Below are 16,900 nucleotides of genomic sequence, written 5' to 3' on the forward strand. Positions count from 1 at the left end.
AGCTACAAAGGAATAATATTATTATTCTCTGTCATAGAGCAATGCTTTTAATTTTTTATTTAAAAAAATGCTCTTTGTACTGTTTTTGCTAGGTCTTAAACTTCAAAATTAAATAATATCTGTTTTTTCTTGGTGTATATTTTCTCCAGTTAAATGTTTCATGCTTATTTATTTCTCACATACCAAGTCCTATGGATAGGCTAAGAAGATGCTACTACTATTTTAAACATAAAATGGTTATTTGATGCTTTTTTTTGCACTAAACTATTATGTTTTAGATGGTGATGCCAGGAGACCCTGTAGAAATGACAGAATTTCAGGATAAAGCAATCAGCAATTCTCACTATGTGCTGGAACTTACGTTACCAAATATTTATGTAACACTACCTAATAAGAGCTTTTATGAGAAGCTTTATAATAGGTGAGTTTATACCCATTTAGTTGAATCTTGGGAATCAGACTTTCTAATTGCCTCCCTGATTTTCCTCTTCCCCCTTTCCTTTGCTTGCCTGAATATTATTTGCCATCTCTGTGTACTTTGTGTGGTGTTGGTGGTGACTATTGCCGTTATGATGTTCTATTGTCATAGCAGAGTTTCCTAACTAGCGTGGTGCCGGATGTGTGAGATATTTATTTCCTCAGCCCTGAGGTTGGCTGATTGCCCTGTGTCAGCTTACTGCAGGTTACCGATCCAATATGATTTTTTTTCTTCACATGCGGTGACATGAAGAGTTAGGAGATACTAATACAGCTAGCCAATGCTGGAGTAGAATCAGAACCCCAGTCATTGTACAAGAAGCATCTTTTCCTCAACAGTCAAAAAGATATCTTGTTGGAATTCAAAATTCTATGAACATGTACAAAATTTAAATTTATTATATTTAGATACCCCTCAATATTTATGCCAGGCAGATATTTTGATATAAATGGAATTCTAGGTCATAGACTCTGAAGGCCTTGCGCAGTTTACCTAGCCTGCATAAGACTCAGCATTCTCGTCTGTAAAATGGAGATGATCCTGGCTCCCACCTATAAGGGTTGTTTGGAGGATTAAATGATACAACACTTGGAAAGTTCTGAGAACAGTGTATGGCATATCATAAGCACTTAGTAGTTGTCTATTATAATTTCTACCCACTGAAGGGATTTCTCTGTAGCATACCTGAAAGATTGTCATGTAGGTTTCTAGAAAAAGAAGTCCTTAGTGTTTGTCATCACTAGCTTCCTACATGTAGACAAGTTATTCTAGTTTCCATTAATCTTCAGAAACTTCAGACTGTTGTTTCTGCTGTAGGATTACTTGGTATCAGATATCACTCGGTATTTATTCCTTAAATGTTAGTAATAAACCCTGGGTTTTCTCACTGGATGTCAATGACTTTTGCTCTTAGAATCAGAAAATTAAGTTCTAGGATTCTTCTAGGGTTCACATTACTTCAGTGATCTTGAAAATGAGATTCAGAGAACAGTCCACTCGGGTATAGGAAGAAAATGTTCGCACTTATGTTTAACTTAAAAAATAATCTTTTAAAATTTGTATTTTTATATTTGTTTTATAGTATACATTATAAATAGCACCTAATTTATATTAAATTCACATTAGAGAGATTTCAAATTGTTTTTAAATGTTGGGGTTTGTTTATATATGATCTGCAGTTTGGAAATGACTGATCTCTAGGCTCCTCCTTTTATTTCATAGTTCAGGGCTGTCTGCAAAGAGCTGATGTATGTGCAATGCTGAGATTGAGGGAAATGAAATGACTCTTTCAGGGCCTAGCCCAGAGATCAAAAAGACTTGACCCATTTTTTTTTTTTTGGTCATTCTGCACTGACTGAGCAGATTGCTTTCGATTAAATCAGGGTATCAAGAACAGTAATACATACCTTAAACATTCATTTTATAAATATATATTTATTTACCACTTCATTTCTAAATACAGGACAAGGCCTTTTCTTTGAGTATGAGCCGCTGATTGGAATTCTCTGTTGTCTTTTTTTTTTCCTTTTTTAAAATCCTGCATGTGGCATCTGACTACTTTGTCTTTTTTTTTTTTTTTTTGGCATAAAGTGTAGCCAGAAGGCATTGTCTACTGTTTTTAGTACCAGTTTCTTTAAAATGGAGTGAAAAAATTTTTTTCAGAGATACGTGAGAGGAGAATCTTTGTAGGTTTTTAAGACTTTTTTTTTTTTTAACCGTCTTTATTAACTAAAACACAGTTTTTATTTAAGCTATACTTATATTAACAAATACAAGCAGATTTGACACCAGACACAGTTAGTCTTTGACAAGTATATAAAATATATAACTCCACTGATAGGAAGGTTCTCAGCTCTGCTAGAGAGATGTCCAGCAGCAGCAGGCAGTTAGCATACTGAAGGCTTCCATTGTTGTGGCACTTTGGAGTAACTGGGTAGGTGACTGCTTAAGTCAGGGAGTATGTATTAGAGCGTGTATTAAGAGTATGTATCTGTTAATCTGGGTAGTTGGTTTAATGGATTGCTTAAGAGAGTTTCTATTCTATTAAATACCTTCCACTAACCACTTTTTGGTCTCTCAGGCCCCTGGAATTGCGTAAATACTGAAGCGCTCCCTCACTCTCTGGGATCGTATAAATCTTGTATCTAACTTCCTCAGGGTTTGCATCCTTTGCCCGTTATTCAGCTTTGTATTTTCAAATTAATATGTTTAAACAATTTTCAAACATTCTCAGAGAAGATTTGCAGTACAGTACAAAGAACTCCCTGTGCCCCAACCATTTGAGAGTAAGTGGCTGACCTGAGTCCCTTCTATGTTTAGTACTTGAATGCGTATTTCCCACATACTTGGACATTCTACGTTAACTGGCAATTCAGCTCTCAGAAGCAGGAAGCTAAACTGGATACATACTACTATAAGATCCTCATACCCCATTCAAGTTTTACTAAATATGCCAACACTGTCCTTTTATTTATTTATTTTTTCTGAGCAGGAGTTATAACCAACTTTGCCTTTATATATTTAAAATTTTGGTTTACTCCTTTAGTGCCTTGGTCAACAGGCTCTTTTTAGCAATATGGTTTTAGGTACAGGAGAATTTTTTCTGTGTCAAAAATTGTTTAAAATAGAATGTAAAAAAGAATTCTCATTGCTTTCATTAAATATGTATTCAGCATCTATTTGGTTTCAGCCTCATAGACACAGAGTCATGGTGATATGTCCTTACGTATCTTACGCATTGTTTTGTTTCTTGATATTTCTTGATATTACAAGCACCATCCAATATTTGATATTATTAATGGTATCAGGACTGTGTTTAGACAAAAATATAAATAAAGAGAAAATAATAAGTGGGTGGATTATAATCTCCTGAGAGTTGCAATCCTCAGTCCTGGTGTACACCTTCTAGTAGGACTTCAGAAGCTCAGGAATTGGCCTGGCAGTGGCTTCTCACAGAAGGGGGCAGGGCTACCTCACCACGTGGTGCCTTAACTGGTATTCACACCAGGCTTTACGATGAGTCTGGGTTTTGGCAGCACTTTCATGTGAGTCACGCACTGTCCTCACCAACTGTCTGTGCCTGTTACGTGACAGCCACTGTGCTAGGTGCATGTAGAGATGATCGACACAAGTCCCTCTCTTGGGTGGCTTGCAGTCTGGAAAGGGGAAACGAGGAAATTCAGCAGGGTGCTGTAGGTGCTGTGATTTAAGTGGGTCTGTGTGAAGGATGTGCTGTGGGTCCAGATCTTACAATGGGCTTCCTAGAAGACATGGTGAAGTTTGAGTTTTCTTGAAAGCTTTGAGGATGGATGAGGGAAGGAGGCTAGGACAGGGAAGGATGAGGGAAGGAGGCTAGGACAGAGGGCCATCTGGGCAGTGACAGGTAGTTCCTTGTAAAAGTAGGATGTGGTGACAGCCTAGGTATGATATATGCCTTCCCATTGGTTGCCAGTGTTGATGGGGCTAGTCTCACTAGTCATAAGGGTTTTTCTCTCCTTATTTTGTGCTCCATATGCATTCTTCATCTCGTGAAGTCTTCCCAGTGAAGCTGTGCTTTCTGTTGTTGATGAGAGAAAAAGCAGGTATCTCTAGGGAAAGAACTGAATTGATCCCACAGGTAAATACTTGCCTTAAAAAAATAACTGAATTGGGAGCTGGATGTAATCAACATAATCTGGACTCTCATCCCCATTTTTCCACTAATTAGCCATGTAACCTTGGGAAGGTCACATAACCTTTATGAGACAGTTTCTTCAAGTGTAAAGTGAGAATAATGATTCTGCCCTGGACGCCCCACAGGACTGAGGGGAGGGTCAATGAGATGATGCGGGATCAGTTCCAGTTTACAAAGCGCTCTCATATAGGTGAGCTGTCTTCCTTTTTTGTTCTTTGTGGGTTTTTATTTTTCATGAGCTTCTGTCTCTAAGGTATATTTTGAAGTATAATATGAATTTGCAATTTGATGTATATAACGCAGGTAAAATTAGGCAAGTATCTAGTTAGGTATCTAATTGTGCAGATTCTTTTGTCACTGCCCTGCATTATAGCCATATAGGTTATTTTTTCATTGAAATAATGCAGTTGTTATTTTTGTTGTTTTTCCAAATTCTTGTAGGATCTAATTTCCATTTTGCCATTTAAAAAGTTATTGTTCATGTGATCTTTTGAAAGGATTTTTTTTTTTAGTTTGTCTTCTGTTGAACTAGGAGTTATGTACTTATTTTTCAACTTTTGTCTTTATAGGATCTTTAATGACTTGCTGCTGTGGGAACCAACAGCTCCTTCACCAGTGGAGACATTTGAGAATATTTCCTATGGCATTGGGCTTTCAGTAGCCAGTCAGCTCATTAATACTTTCAACAAAGATAGTTTTAGTCCATTTAAATCTGCAGTTCACTATGGTAATATATTTTTAATTTGTTTTGATTTAAAATGCCTAGTTTATCAGTTAACAAAGTACTAACCTTTCAATTGTGGATTTAAAAATCCTTATTTTTCATTGTAACTGTATTTTGTAATTTCTTTTAGTAATGTATAAGAATATTTCCTGTTTTCTATTTGTATATTGAGCATATCATTACCACTTAAATATGTTTTCTTTAGAATGATAGTGTGCACATTGAAGTTCAACGCTAAAGAGAAAAACAAAATACATTTCTATGTTCACACCATATTCTTTGTAAAACTAAGCAGGTTATAAATATAAAATATTTTCGTGATCATTTTTAAGTTGTTGTTTTAATAAGCGATCCAAACTGTGTAATTGTGTGTTTATTTCTCATAGATGAGGAGAGTGGATCTGAGGAGGAGACTTTGCAGTATTTTTCCACTGTCGATCCCAACTATCGTTCTCGCAGGAAAAAAAAATTAGATTCTCAGAACAAGAACTCTCAGAGTTTTCTCTCAGTTCTTCTGAATATTAATCATGGATTAATGGCAGTGTTCACAGATGTGAAGGTGAGGTTTACAAATCCAAAGTGGTTTTTCAAATGTATCTTATTTTAAATAAATCTACTAGGATACATATCCAGTGATTGAAGTATTTGATATTTTTTTATTTTTGAGACGGAGTCTTGCTCTGTCGCTCAGGCTGGAGTGCAGTGGCGCGATCTCCACTCACTGCAAGCTCTGCCTCCCGGGTTCACGCCATTCTCCTGCCTCAGCCTCCCATGTAGCTGGGACTACAGGCGCCTGCCACCGCACCCAGCTGATTTTTGTATTTTTAGCAGAGACGGGGTTTCACCGTGTTAGCCAGGATGGTCTCGATCTCCTGACCTCGTGATCCGCCTGTCTCGGCCTCCCAAAGTGCTGGGATTACAGGCGTGAGCCAGCGCGCCCGGCCAGTATTTGATATTTTGAGGTTGTTTCAGGGACTGATGAAGACCAGTGTTCTGGGGCAAACCATGATGACAGCAACTTTGGGGATTTAGCTTTCATTGCAGATCAAACTTTGTGTGGCTCTCCCTTTGGAAAACAGGTGCTAATTCTGCTTCTGGGGTGACAACAAAGTACAGAGATTCATCTGATAGAAGAGGTTCCACATAGCATTTAAGTTATCCAGTTTTGTTTTTTACCGTGATATTGAATGGTTCAAGGATTAGATTGCTTTGCTGCAATATGGGAGATTTTCCTAAGCTGAATCAACAAAGAGCATCTCAAGGGACGTGCTTACTTTTCTGCATTTAAATAATAACTTATGTGTTTTTCTGATGTTTTTACTAGCAAGATAATGGAGATCTGTTGGAAAACAAGCATGGTGAATTCTGGTTAGAGTTCAATAGTGGTTCATTATTTTGCGTGACAAAATATGAAGGTTTTGATGACAAGCACTACGTTTGCCTTCATTCTAGCAGTTTCAGTCTATACCACAAAGGTAGGACAAACATGTGTCTTGGTTTCTTCTCTTTCGACATGTTTAAATTTCTTGTTTAACAAAGAAAATCTATTGAGAACAGAACTTTGGTATTAGAAATTATTTTCTCTGCAGGGTTCTGATTCTGCTGTCAAAGTAATATTTACAAATTAGAAGTCAACTTCAGGTTCTTTTTCTGCAATAGCTTTGTTGAGATACAATTCACACACCATACTCATTTAAAATATACCTTTCAATGGTTTTTAGTATTTTACAAGAGTTGTGCAACCATCACTGGAGTCAATTTTAAAACATGTTTATTACCCCATGAAGAAATCTCATACACTTTAGTGATAACCTTTCACCTCTTCCACTCTCTCCTTCCTATAAACACACTAATCTGTACTCTATTTCTATGGATTTGCATATTCAGAAGTTTCTTATAAATAGAATCATACAATATTTGGCCTTTTTGACTGGCTTCTTTCATTTGACACACTTTCAAGGTTCGTCCAAGTTGTATCCATACTTCATTCCTTTTTATTGCCAAATAATATTCCACTGTAAAGATAGATCAGATCTTATGTGTCCGTTCATCAGTCGATGAGATTTTATGTTCTTTATTCTCCCTTAAGGAATATTTCCTTTTGGTTCCAGATATAGAACTTACCATTTTTTGAGCAGTTACCTGAGTTTACCTTGTTTCATAGACATGAAATGTTTGTGATGGTTTTCTATTTAATTTTCCTAGCATTTCAGAATTTTTTGTTTCTTTAAGCTGTGCACTGTCAGTCATACTAACATTAGCAAAGAGTAGTGGATTATTAATGCCATGCTGGTGTTTGTCATCATGCCTCCTTAAGTTATATTCAGTGGAAGTATGTGGAGTTTTGTTTTGAGTCATGTAAGTTGATTAGCTAATTTCAAGTACCATTTTGTTACTGTTTTTACCTCAATGTGGATCTCTAGGCATAGTGGATGGAGTGATTCTCCCGACGGAAACACGACTGCCCAGCTCAACCCGCCCACACTGGTTGGAACCTACTATTTATTCCTCTGAAGAAGATGGCCTCAGTAGAACTTCTTCAGATGGAGTTGGAGGAGACAGTTTGAATATGCTGTCTGTTGCCGTTAAAATACTGTCTGATAAATCAGAGTCCAATACAAAGGTTTGTGTTTTGTACTTTTATGCCATTAAGTACTTGCTGTTGATTTGATTCTAGTTAAAAATAATTGCATAAAAGGCAACATATTTATTTTCTTGGAAAAACTTTTGAGTTACAGGATTACATGGTGGTAAATGTCATTCTTTGTATTGTTCTGTATAGGAATTTCTCATTGCCGTAGGACTGAAAGGAGCCACACTCCAGCATAGAATGCTTCCTTCTGGGCTTAGCTGGCATGAGCAGGTAAGAGAGCTATTATGTATGTATCAATTTATTTAAAAATTTGTATTGACATCTAATACACATACTGAAAAGTTTGTAAGTCATAAATGTTCAGCTCAGTGAATTATCATGAAGTGAATACTACTGTGTCACCACCTTTTAGGTTAAGAAATAGAACAGTATTGGCCGGGCACTGTGACTCATGCCTGTAATCCCAGCACTTTGGGAGGCTGAGGCAGGCAGATCACCTGAGGTCAATAGTTTGAGACCAGCTTGGTCAACCCTGTCTCTACTAAAAATACAAAAATTAGCTGGGCATGGCGGCACACACCTGTAATCCCAGCTACTGGGGAGGCTGAGGCAGGAGAATTGCTTGAACCCAGGAGGCAGAGGTTGTGTGTGGTGAGCTGAGATCCCACCGCTGCACTCCAATCTGGGTGAAAGAGTGAAACTCTGTCTCAAAAAAAAAACAAAAGCAAAGCAAAACAAAACAGTATTATCACCTCAGAATGTAATTGATTTTTTACCTTAAAGTGTGGTCCTCAAAACCTCTCAATGACAGAGTTATCTTTTATGTCATTAAAGGAAGGGAAGGGACTCTGTATCCCAGGACTTGTAGAACACCTGGCATAGAGGAGGGTTGAATGGTGTGTTGAATTGCTTTTATAATCAGAAGTTCTTTAAGTGCAATATTTCCATATAATTCCCTAGGCCAATAATATGATGTTGCTTTAAAGCATTTTATCAGTACTTCTCTCATTAATTTCCAGTTGAACAACATTTTATGGTAATAAAATACAATTGGTTCTTTTTCAGAGGAGACTTTGAGGAAGAAGTTAGCTTTTCCTTACGTGAGAATAAAAACTAGTGCACTGTGATTGCTTCTCATGTTTCTTGTAAAGGGGAACTTCTTAATTATGCTGGGAAAATAATACATTATTTAAAAACTTGAATGTTTTCAAAATGCTTTTCTCATGAAAGCATTTGGGAAACATGAGGATATCTGACTTTCTGTCTATCTTGTAGGAGTAGAGAAGTGGTTAGTGTGAATAATCAGCTGGAAGGGAGACATTTACCTGAACCTCCTTATTTGTTTGGATTAGAAATATGAGAGAATAGATATTGGTGAGAGGGACTGGTTTTTAGACTGAGCTAGGTATAAATTAAGGAAAAAGAGCTTCCTTCAACAATGACTTATATGGAAAACCAATACCCCCCCACACAGTGAGTTATATAGGAAGCCAGATTAATAGTTTTAAGCAGTCTTCAGCAAAATTTATTTTTTCTAAGAATTGTTCCAAGCCAAAAAATATGAAATTATATTATGCATACATTGTTATTAATTTCATAAGTTATGATTTTTCTGAGATTTCTATAGCATTGGAGTTGTCCAATAGGCTTCTTCATTTCAAATTCTAATTTTGTAAATACTTTAAAACATTTATTATATATAAGGTGAATAACATGTTTTGATATACATTGTAAAATGATTATTATAGTCAAACAAATGAACACATCCATCAGTATCCATTACCTTCTTTTCTGATGCAAGTACTTTTTGAAACTAATTCCTTCAAAATGATGATTTTTTTCCTTTTACTGTTATGATTTTCCAATTAAGTGATTTTTTTCTATGAGATATTCTGGTTTACATTGGTATTAAGGATAGTATATGAAACTTTTTTTTTTCTTCTAAAGCAGGGCATTTTAATTTTTTGTGATTATAGATTTTATACTTCTTGAATATTGCTGATGAACCTGTTTTGGGATATAATCCCCCAACTTCCTTTACAACTTTTCATGTTCATCTTTGGAGCTGTGCACTTGATTATAGGTAAGTTCACAAATGGAACAAAATAAAGTTTTATTATTTAAAATACATACTAAATTTTGAAAAAAATACATAATTCAGTAGAGTTAAGATGCAAATTGTTGTTGTTTTTAAAAGAGTTTCTGGAGCCGTATCAAATTGACATTCTTTTGTTTCTCTTTGGCATTAGACCCCTTTATTTGCCAATCCGATCTCTTCTTACCGTGGAAACATTCAGTGTTTCCAGTAGCGTTGCATTGGATAAATCTTCTTCTACTCTCAGGTACCTGTGTAGACTTCACTGTATACTAAACATAGCTGTTCAAAACATACCAACTGATATTTACCTAAACCATTTTATTAAAGTCTCAATTTTTTGTTAAAATAAACGTTCTCTTACTAATAGTGATAACCTTTTACCCAAGTTACCCAATTTTTCTCAGGTGACATGTTTCATCTACCCATTTATTATTGCATTTCATTTTTAGGGAATAAATTAATTCTGGAGATTCTTTTTTTTTTTTTTTTTTTTTGAGGCGGAGTCTCGCTCTGTCGCCCGGGCTGGAGTGCAGTGGCCAGATCTCGGCTCACTGCAAGCTCCGCCTCTCGGATTTATGCCATTCTCCTGCCTCAGCCTCCTGAGTAGCTGGGACTACAGGCGCCCGCCACCTCGCCCGGCTAGGTTTTTGTATTTTTTAGTAGAGACGGGGTTTCACCGTGTTAGCCAGGATGGTCTCGATCTCCTGACCTCGTGATCCACCCGTCTTGGCCTCCCAAAGTGCTGGGATTACAGGCTTGAGCCACCGCGCCCGGCCCTGGAGATTCTTTAAAAGTTTGCATTTTAAAACATATGGTAAACTTCCCACAGTACCTGTTACACTTTATAATTTTCATTTAATTTTTTTATATTTTAGAGACAGGGTCTTGCTCTGTGTGGCGCAGGCTGGAATGCAGTGGCATGATCACAGCTTATTACAGCTTTCAACTCCTGAGCTCAAGCAATCTTCTGCCCTCACCCTACTGAGTATCTAGGACTATAGACGTATGCCACTATCCCTGGCTGATTTTAAAAAAAAATTTATTTTTGTAGAGAAGGGGTCTTGCTATGTTGCCCAGGCTAGTTGAGAACTCCTGATCCTCCTGCCTTGTCTTCCCAAACGGCTGGGATTACAGGTGTGAGCTGCTACATCTGGCCCACTCTATCTTTATACTATAGTTTAAACCTTGTGAATTTGGGCATCTCTTTAAAAACTGCCAAAAATTTAGAATTAATTTGAGTAGATGATTTAATCTAATTCTTTACACAATTTAAATATTCCTAGCATTCATAAACAGTTTTTAAAAAATGTTAGATGACAGTTACTAAGTTAGAAACTGCCTATAATTTCAACAGTGTTCATACAAGAAAGAATGATGCAATTAAGCATATAGTGATTCTGGGGTATGATACTCAAAGCTTAGTTTTTCAGATGTTGGTTTTATCTTTCTTGCCTCAGAATAATCTTGGATGAAGCTGCTTTACATCTATCTGACAAATGCAATACTGTCACTATAAATCTGAATAGAGGTAAGAGTTAAAAAAAACAAATGGAGTAGATGAATTCTGCCTCATTTTTGTGTGTGAATAATTTGAAAGCATTTTAACTCTGGGATAATGCTAGTGAACTAAGAATCTTATTAAAGATCCTTAGAGATTAAAGGGTCTTTCAGTATATAGTGATCGTGTGGTATAAATTCACAGCTTAGTTTTTCAGATGTTGGTTTTCAGTTTGAAATTGTAATGTTCTTATAATGCTAGTTAAGTACATCAAATTACTATATATGCTACAAATTTTTGTTTAAGATAATTTTTGTTTCGAACAAAAAATGAAGTGAATTTTAGGACTTTTATGGGATGAAACCATATTTTCATCGCATTATAATTATTTGTAGTGCTCTCTACAATCAATTTTAAAGGAATGCTCGTCGTATTGGGTGTTGGTTGGATACACATTTTTGAAAGCTGTACTCTGAGATTTTCTTAATTTAAAAAATTTTAGATTATGTTCGTGTGATGGATGTGGGGCTTTTGGAGTTAACCATTACTGCAGTGAAGTCTGATTCTGATGGAGAGCAAGTAAGTTATTAAAATAAATGAAAATTTTAAGTTCTATTTTTTAAGAGATTAAAAAATTGAGTTTTTTTCTGTGTACCTAATTTTGGTCAGAAATAGAGTAAATACATTAAAAATGGGTTTATTTAAATACTTTTTTAACGTAGCGAGACAGATTATCATATATCTTATTTCATGTAAATCTATGCAAAAAAAGAAACTTCTGTCTCATTTGGAAAACATTTTCATCCCTTTTTCTGTGTCTCGTCCAGACTGAGCCCCGCTTTGAGTTACACTGTTCCAGCGATGTCGTCCATGTCAGAACATGCTCAGACTCTTGTGCTGCACTAATGAATCTCATTCAGTACATTGCAAGCTATGGTGACTTGCAGACACCTAACAAGGCAGACATGAAGTCTGGAGCCTTTCAAAGAAGGTCTAAGGTACAGTCAGCAATGTTATTCCTCCAGTCCCTGCCATGTCGTGACATGTTTACATTATTGAGGTCTTCATGACAGTCATAAGGTAGAAAAGAAACTTTGAAAGTCATTCATCTGTTCTTTACCTTCAGAATAATGGGGTCTGGAAGGGTGATTTCATGGGCCTTTTTGGAAAACCATTCTGCTGCTTTGATATTCTTTGTTTCCATTAATCTTCTTAACAAACATCATACTTTTTTTTTTTCTAGACTTAAGTTATTTTCATCTGTCCTAAGGGAAGAAAGAAAACATTTATCATGTAAAAGCTTGTTCTATGCAAGTTGTACGTAAAAATGCTCTGAAAAGATAGATGGCAGGTGTTAGTATTGTTACCGGAAGACTTAATTTATATCATCTTATTTTCCCTATTTCTTATCTCTAAGACAATCCAGTTTTCAATGTACTTTCTCATATATGACTTCCTTTTCCTTTCATGATGACCTGGTGAGATAGAAAGGTTAATGATTAATAAGACCCAGTGATTTTAGATGATTGCCCTAATGAACAGCAGAAACAGCAGCAAACCCAGATATTTTGGTGTCTAGTTCAATGCACTTTTCTGCCCCAAGTGTCACCTTTCTAACTTCTCTTATGTCCAAATTGAAGAATGTCCAGTTTGTTTAGCATTTTTTCTTTTCCAGTGTTGTTCTTTGTGGTCTCTCTTATGAACAGAATTCTCAGTCCCTTTACGTTCTAGAGCCTCTGTTATGCACTCTAGCAAATGCCTGACTGGCATTGTGTTTGTTTTCTTTTGTTCAGGATTATTTTACACTTTATTTGTGTTACATTTCTGTTTGTGACTCTTTGTTCCTGCTGTATTCTCATGATACGGTGATTTATGGCACCCCTCCTAGTGTTTATTCCCTTTTAAAAACATTCTTCTTATTTTAAATTATCCCTTTCAGCTTGGAACTTGCTATTTTAGAGTCATACTCACATATAAAAAGCATGATCTGGGTTTAATGAATCTACAGTTCACTAACCAAAATGGTTAGGTATGGGTGCTGGAACTAAATTCTGAATCACTGTTTAGTAGATTTCCCCTGCTGTGTGTTTCCCCTACTGTGGTTAGGTGTCCAAGAAATGAGGCTTCAACCTACAGGGACTTTATGTCAAAGGGATGAAAGTCATTGCAACCATCAGAGTTGAGGAGATCAAACTTATTTAGTTATCCCCTTTCCCAGCTTTATTGCAGTTTGTTCACCTTCCCTGTTTTCAAGTGCATTGCCTCTTCAAGATCCCAGTTCACTGTGCTCACTTTGAGGTGATGACACGTTTGTTGCTCTTTGCCAGTATCTGTTAGGGTGATAATACTAAAAACTTGAAATATAACAGCTGCTGGGCATAGAAAAGTGAGTAGGTTTCTATTTCTGATGTTTTTGTACAATGTACAATGTTTTTGTACAGTGTTTCTGGGATAAAATAAATGTAAGTAGTTTGCCTCTTAAGAGCATTTTCAGTTATTTTTAATTAGGTTTTTTGTCTATAGGTAGATTCCAGTGGTCGATCATCCTCCCGTGGTCCAGTACTTCCTGAAGCAGATCAACAAATATTACGAGATCTGATGAGTGATGCTATGGAGGAGATTGACATGCAACAAGCCACCTCGTCAGTAAAACCACAGGCTAATGGTAAGACCAGGAGTCTTCTCAGGGAGCACTGATGTTAATGTTGGGGCTTACATTATTTGTGTTCTCATAAACTTAATAAGTCATTTATTAAAGATGCATATGAGTTTTTATAGATACCTGTTAATCATTCAGCTTGTGTCTGCTCAGTATCTAGTAAATACATAACTCTGGCCAGGATGGTGTCAGGGATACAGAGGGAGTAGAAGGCAGAGCTTATGTTTTCTGATAGCTTGTAGCCTAGTAAAACAAATGGTAACAAGACTGGTGCCAATACTTAGACCGATTGATAAATGATGTAAGAAAACTCTTTCAAATGTGGTATATCCTCTGCTCCCCTCAGAAAGGATTGGGATAATTTTATTAGACTTTAGTAAAGTAAGATGGCTTGGCTTTTTATAAGTGGATGGGATTTAGGTAGGTAAAGAGGGAGGAGAAGGTGATCTTGGCAAGGTCACTAACATCAACAGAACACAGACAAAGGCATGCATGAGCCTCAGTTATTTAGCCATGACATTCGGGCTCTTACTGAAACAAAAGTTCCCTTCTTGTTGAAAAGAATTAGATAATAAAGTTGGATAAGCAAAGAGGGACCCAGGTGATTCAAGATCCTTGAAAGCCAAATGGAAGCAGGTAAACATTTTAAAGCCTCTATTTCAACAGTATTTTTTTCTAATTGAATGGTCATAGCTGTATCTATATATTGGGAAATCTTAATTAAAAAATTATTTCATGGTGTTTTAAAAGTCTAGTGTTAACTGTTGCTTTCTTGCTAATTTAGGATAAATTAGAACTAAGGAAGCAAACTGGGACTTCTAGTGTTCTATGTACTACAATATTTGTAATAAATATTAGCAGCTAGGCTGGGCACAGTGGCTCACGCCTGTAATCCTAGCACTTTGGGAGGCTGAGGCAGGTGGATCACTTGAACTCAGGAGTTTGAGACCAGCCTGGCCAACATGGTGAAACCCCATGTTTCCAATTAAAAAAAAAAAATAGCTAGATGTGGGGTGTGTTGGCAGGCGCCTGTAGTTCCAGATACTTGGGAGGCTTAGGTGGGGTGGGAAGATCACCTGAGCCCAGGAGACGGAGGTTGCAGTGAGCCAAGATTGTGCCACTGCACTCCAGCCCGGGTAATAGAGCAAGATTCTGTCTCAAAAATAAATAAATAAATAAATAAATTTATATATGTATTTATATTATGTTTGTGTGTGTGTATATATATGTATATATATTAGCAGCTACCTTAATTACATGGGAAAGAATATTTAGTGTTTATTTACTGGGTGGCTTCAATATACAAGATTCTGTACTAGGCCCTGGGTACCTGTAAGGATGAGTAATTCTGAGGTACTGCTGTAGAAGAATTTGAAATCTAATCTGTGAATCTCTTAAAGCCAAAATGTATCTTGATTCAGCTTAGTGTTCTCAGCCCCATCACAGTGTTTGGTTTTAATGAATGAATGGGGAAAGAATGAGTATGAGTGACTCTTAATATGTAATATAAACATATTAAAATATATGTTGACATACAGATTTTGGTGCACATGTAATCTTTCGCGATAGCGGCCTAAGATTAGGTGTCCAGTTTGGGTATCCCAGGCCCCAGGTAGTGGTCTTCTTTTCTTTCTTGAATCGCTGTCTCCTCTGCCACCTAATGCTTGCTCAACAGCTGTTCTTCTCTCCCCTCAGCAAGGCTCTGCTAAATGTAACCAGTTTCCCCTCCCATTGTAATATCGTTCAAGAAGTTTCTTCCAGAGCTCCGCCCATAGGACAGAATTGTCAAAGGTGAAATCCTGGCTAAAGCAAAACTCCACTCAACACTAACTAGCAACTGCTGAAGTCCTGAGCTTCCTCAACGCCAACTAACTGAGAGGAAACTGTCTTTATGACATTGCCATTTCAAATTTATCATTAATCTTTTTATTAGGTTTTTTTGGTTTGTTTGTTTTGTTTTTTTTTGACAAGGTCTTGCTCTGTCACCCAGACTGAACTGCAGTGGTGTGATGTCAACTCACTGCAACCTCCGCCTCCCGGGTTCAAACGATTCTGCTACCTCAGCCTCCCAGGTACCTGGGACTGCAGGTGTGCGCCACCGTGCCCAGCTAAATTTTGTATTTTTAGTAGAGACGGGGTTTCATCATGTTGGCCAGGCTGATCTCTTAACTCCTGACCTCAGGCGATCCACCCACCTCGGCCTCCTAAAGTGCTGGGATTACAGGCGTGAGCCCCCATGCCTGGCCTATTAGTGGTTTTTGATGTATTTCTGACTCTTGTTGAGGTGTTTTGGTTCATGTTACTTAAGCTGTCTTTAAGCCTCAGATTCATAGACTTATTTTAAGAAATAAATGAGATATTGCAGATAAAAGCACACAACATATATCTGACACATGGTTAAAATGCTTGTTGTTGTTGATATTTCAAAGTGTGCCAAAATGTTGTAATCTTTTTATCTAGGTGTTTTGGATGAAAAATCTCAAATTCAGGAGCCATGTTGTTCAGACCTCTTCCTGTTTCCTGATGAGAGTGGGAATGTATCCCAGGAGCCCGGCCCCACCTATGCCTCATTCTCTCACCATTTCATCAGTGATGCAATGACAGGCGTACCTACTGAGAATGATGACTTTTGCATTCTTTTTGCACCAAAAGCAGCCATGCAGGTAATAAATTAATAACATTATTGAAGTCTTGAATGGTGTTACAAATTGGATTGACCAAAGGGGTACCTGGAGAAAATTCTGTTGATTTTGTCAATTCTTTAGAGTTCAGAATTAGTTTGTTTTTTTAATATACTGTTGACAGTTTGTAAATGGTTACTGTACTTTACTATTTCTGTGACACATCTAGAGACTCAGAGAAGAATGTTATTTGCAAAATTTCCAACATAGATTATTGAACTCCAGATTTTTTATGTAGTAAGATGACTCTTCAAGGATCGTGAAATTAAATGGCAGAAGGATCTGCTGCACAGAATTGCTAGTCCAAGAATTGGAAAAGATAAGATGTGGTTTGTGTGAAGGCTGATGGTTGGGGTGTGTTTGTGTGTATGTATAGATATAAGGGGGTGTGTGTGTGTGTATTTGGAAAGTTTCCAGGAATTGTCCAGTTGGTGACTGTATTTGTCTACTAAATTCTGAGAACCTTCTGGTTAAATTTTTAAAAATCCAAACAATC

General features: G+C 36.8%; 1 protein-coding gene across 1 annotated transcript in view; it reads left to right on the plus strand.

The window, feature by feature from the left end:
* ATG2B (autophagy related 2B) overlaps positions 1-16,900 on the plus strand; it is an 83,151-nt gene that overhangs the window by 41,616 nt on the left and 24,635 nt on the right. Inside the window, exons 18-30 of the mRNA XM_011991662.1 lie at positions 279-421; positions 4,721-4,878; positions 5,262-5,434; positions 6,200-6,350; positions 7,299-7,498; positions 7,658-7,738; positions 9,445-9,551; positions 9,718-9,810; positions 11,024-11,094; positions 11,567-11,643; positions 11,892-12,062; positions 13,588-13,729; positions 16,184-16,386. Coding sequence (XP_011847052.1) covers positions 279-421; positions 4,721-4,878; positions 5,262-5,434; positions 6,200-6,350; positions 7,299-7,498; positions 7,658-7,738; positions 9,445-9,551; positions 9,718-9,810; positions 11,024-11,094; positions 11,567-11,643; positions 11,892-12,062; positions 13,588-13,729; positions 16,184-16,386 — 1,770 coding nt within the window. The remainder of the gene's footprint in view (positions 1-278; positions 422-4,720; positions 4,879-5,261; positions 5,435-6,199; positions 6,351-7,298; positions 7,499-7,657; positions 7,739-9,444; positions 9,552-9,717; positions 9,811-11,023; positions 11,095-11,566; positions 11,644-11,891; positions 12,063-13,587; positions 13,730-16,183; positions 16,387-16,900) is intronic.

The sequence above is a fragment of the Mandrillus leucophaeus genome, unplaced genomic scaffold, assembly GCF_000951045.1.
Source record: "Mandrillus leucophaeus isolate KB7577 unplaced genomic scaffold, Mleu.le_1.0 Scaffold4, whole genome shotgun sequence".
NCBI lineage: Eukaryota > Metazoa > Chordata > Mammalia > Primates > Cercopithecidae > Mandrillus > Mandrillus leucophaeus.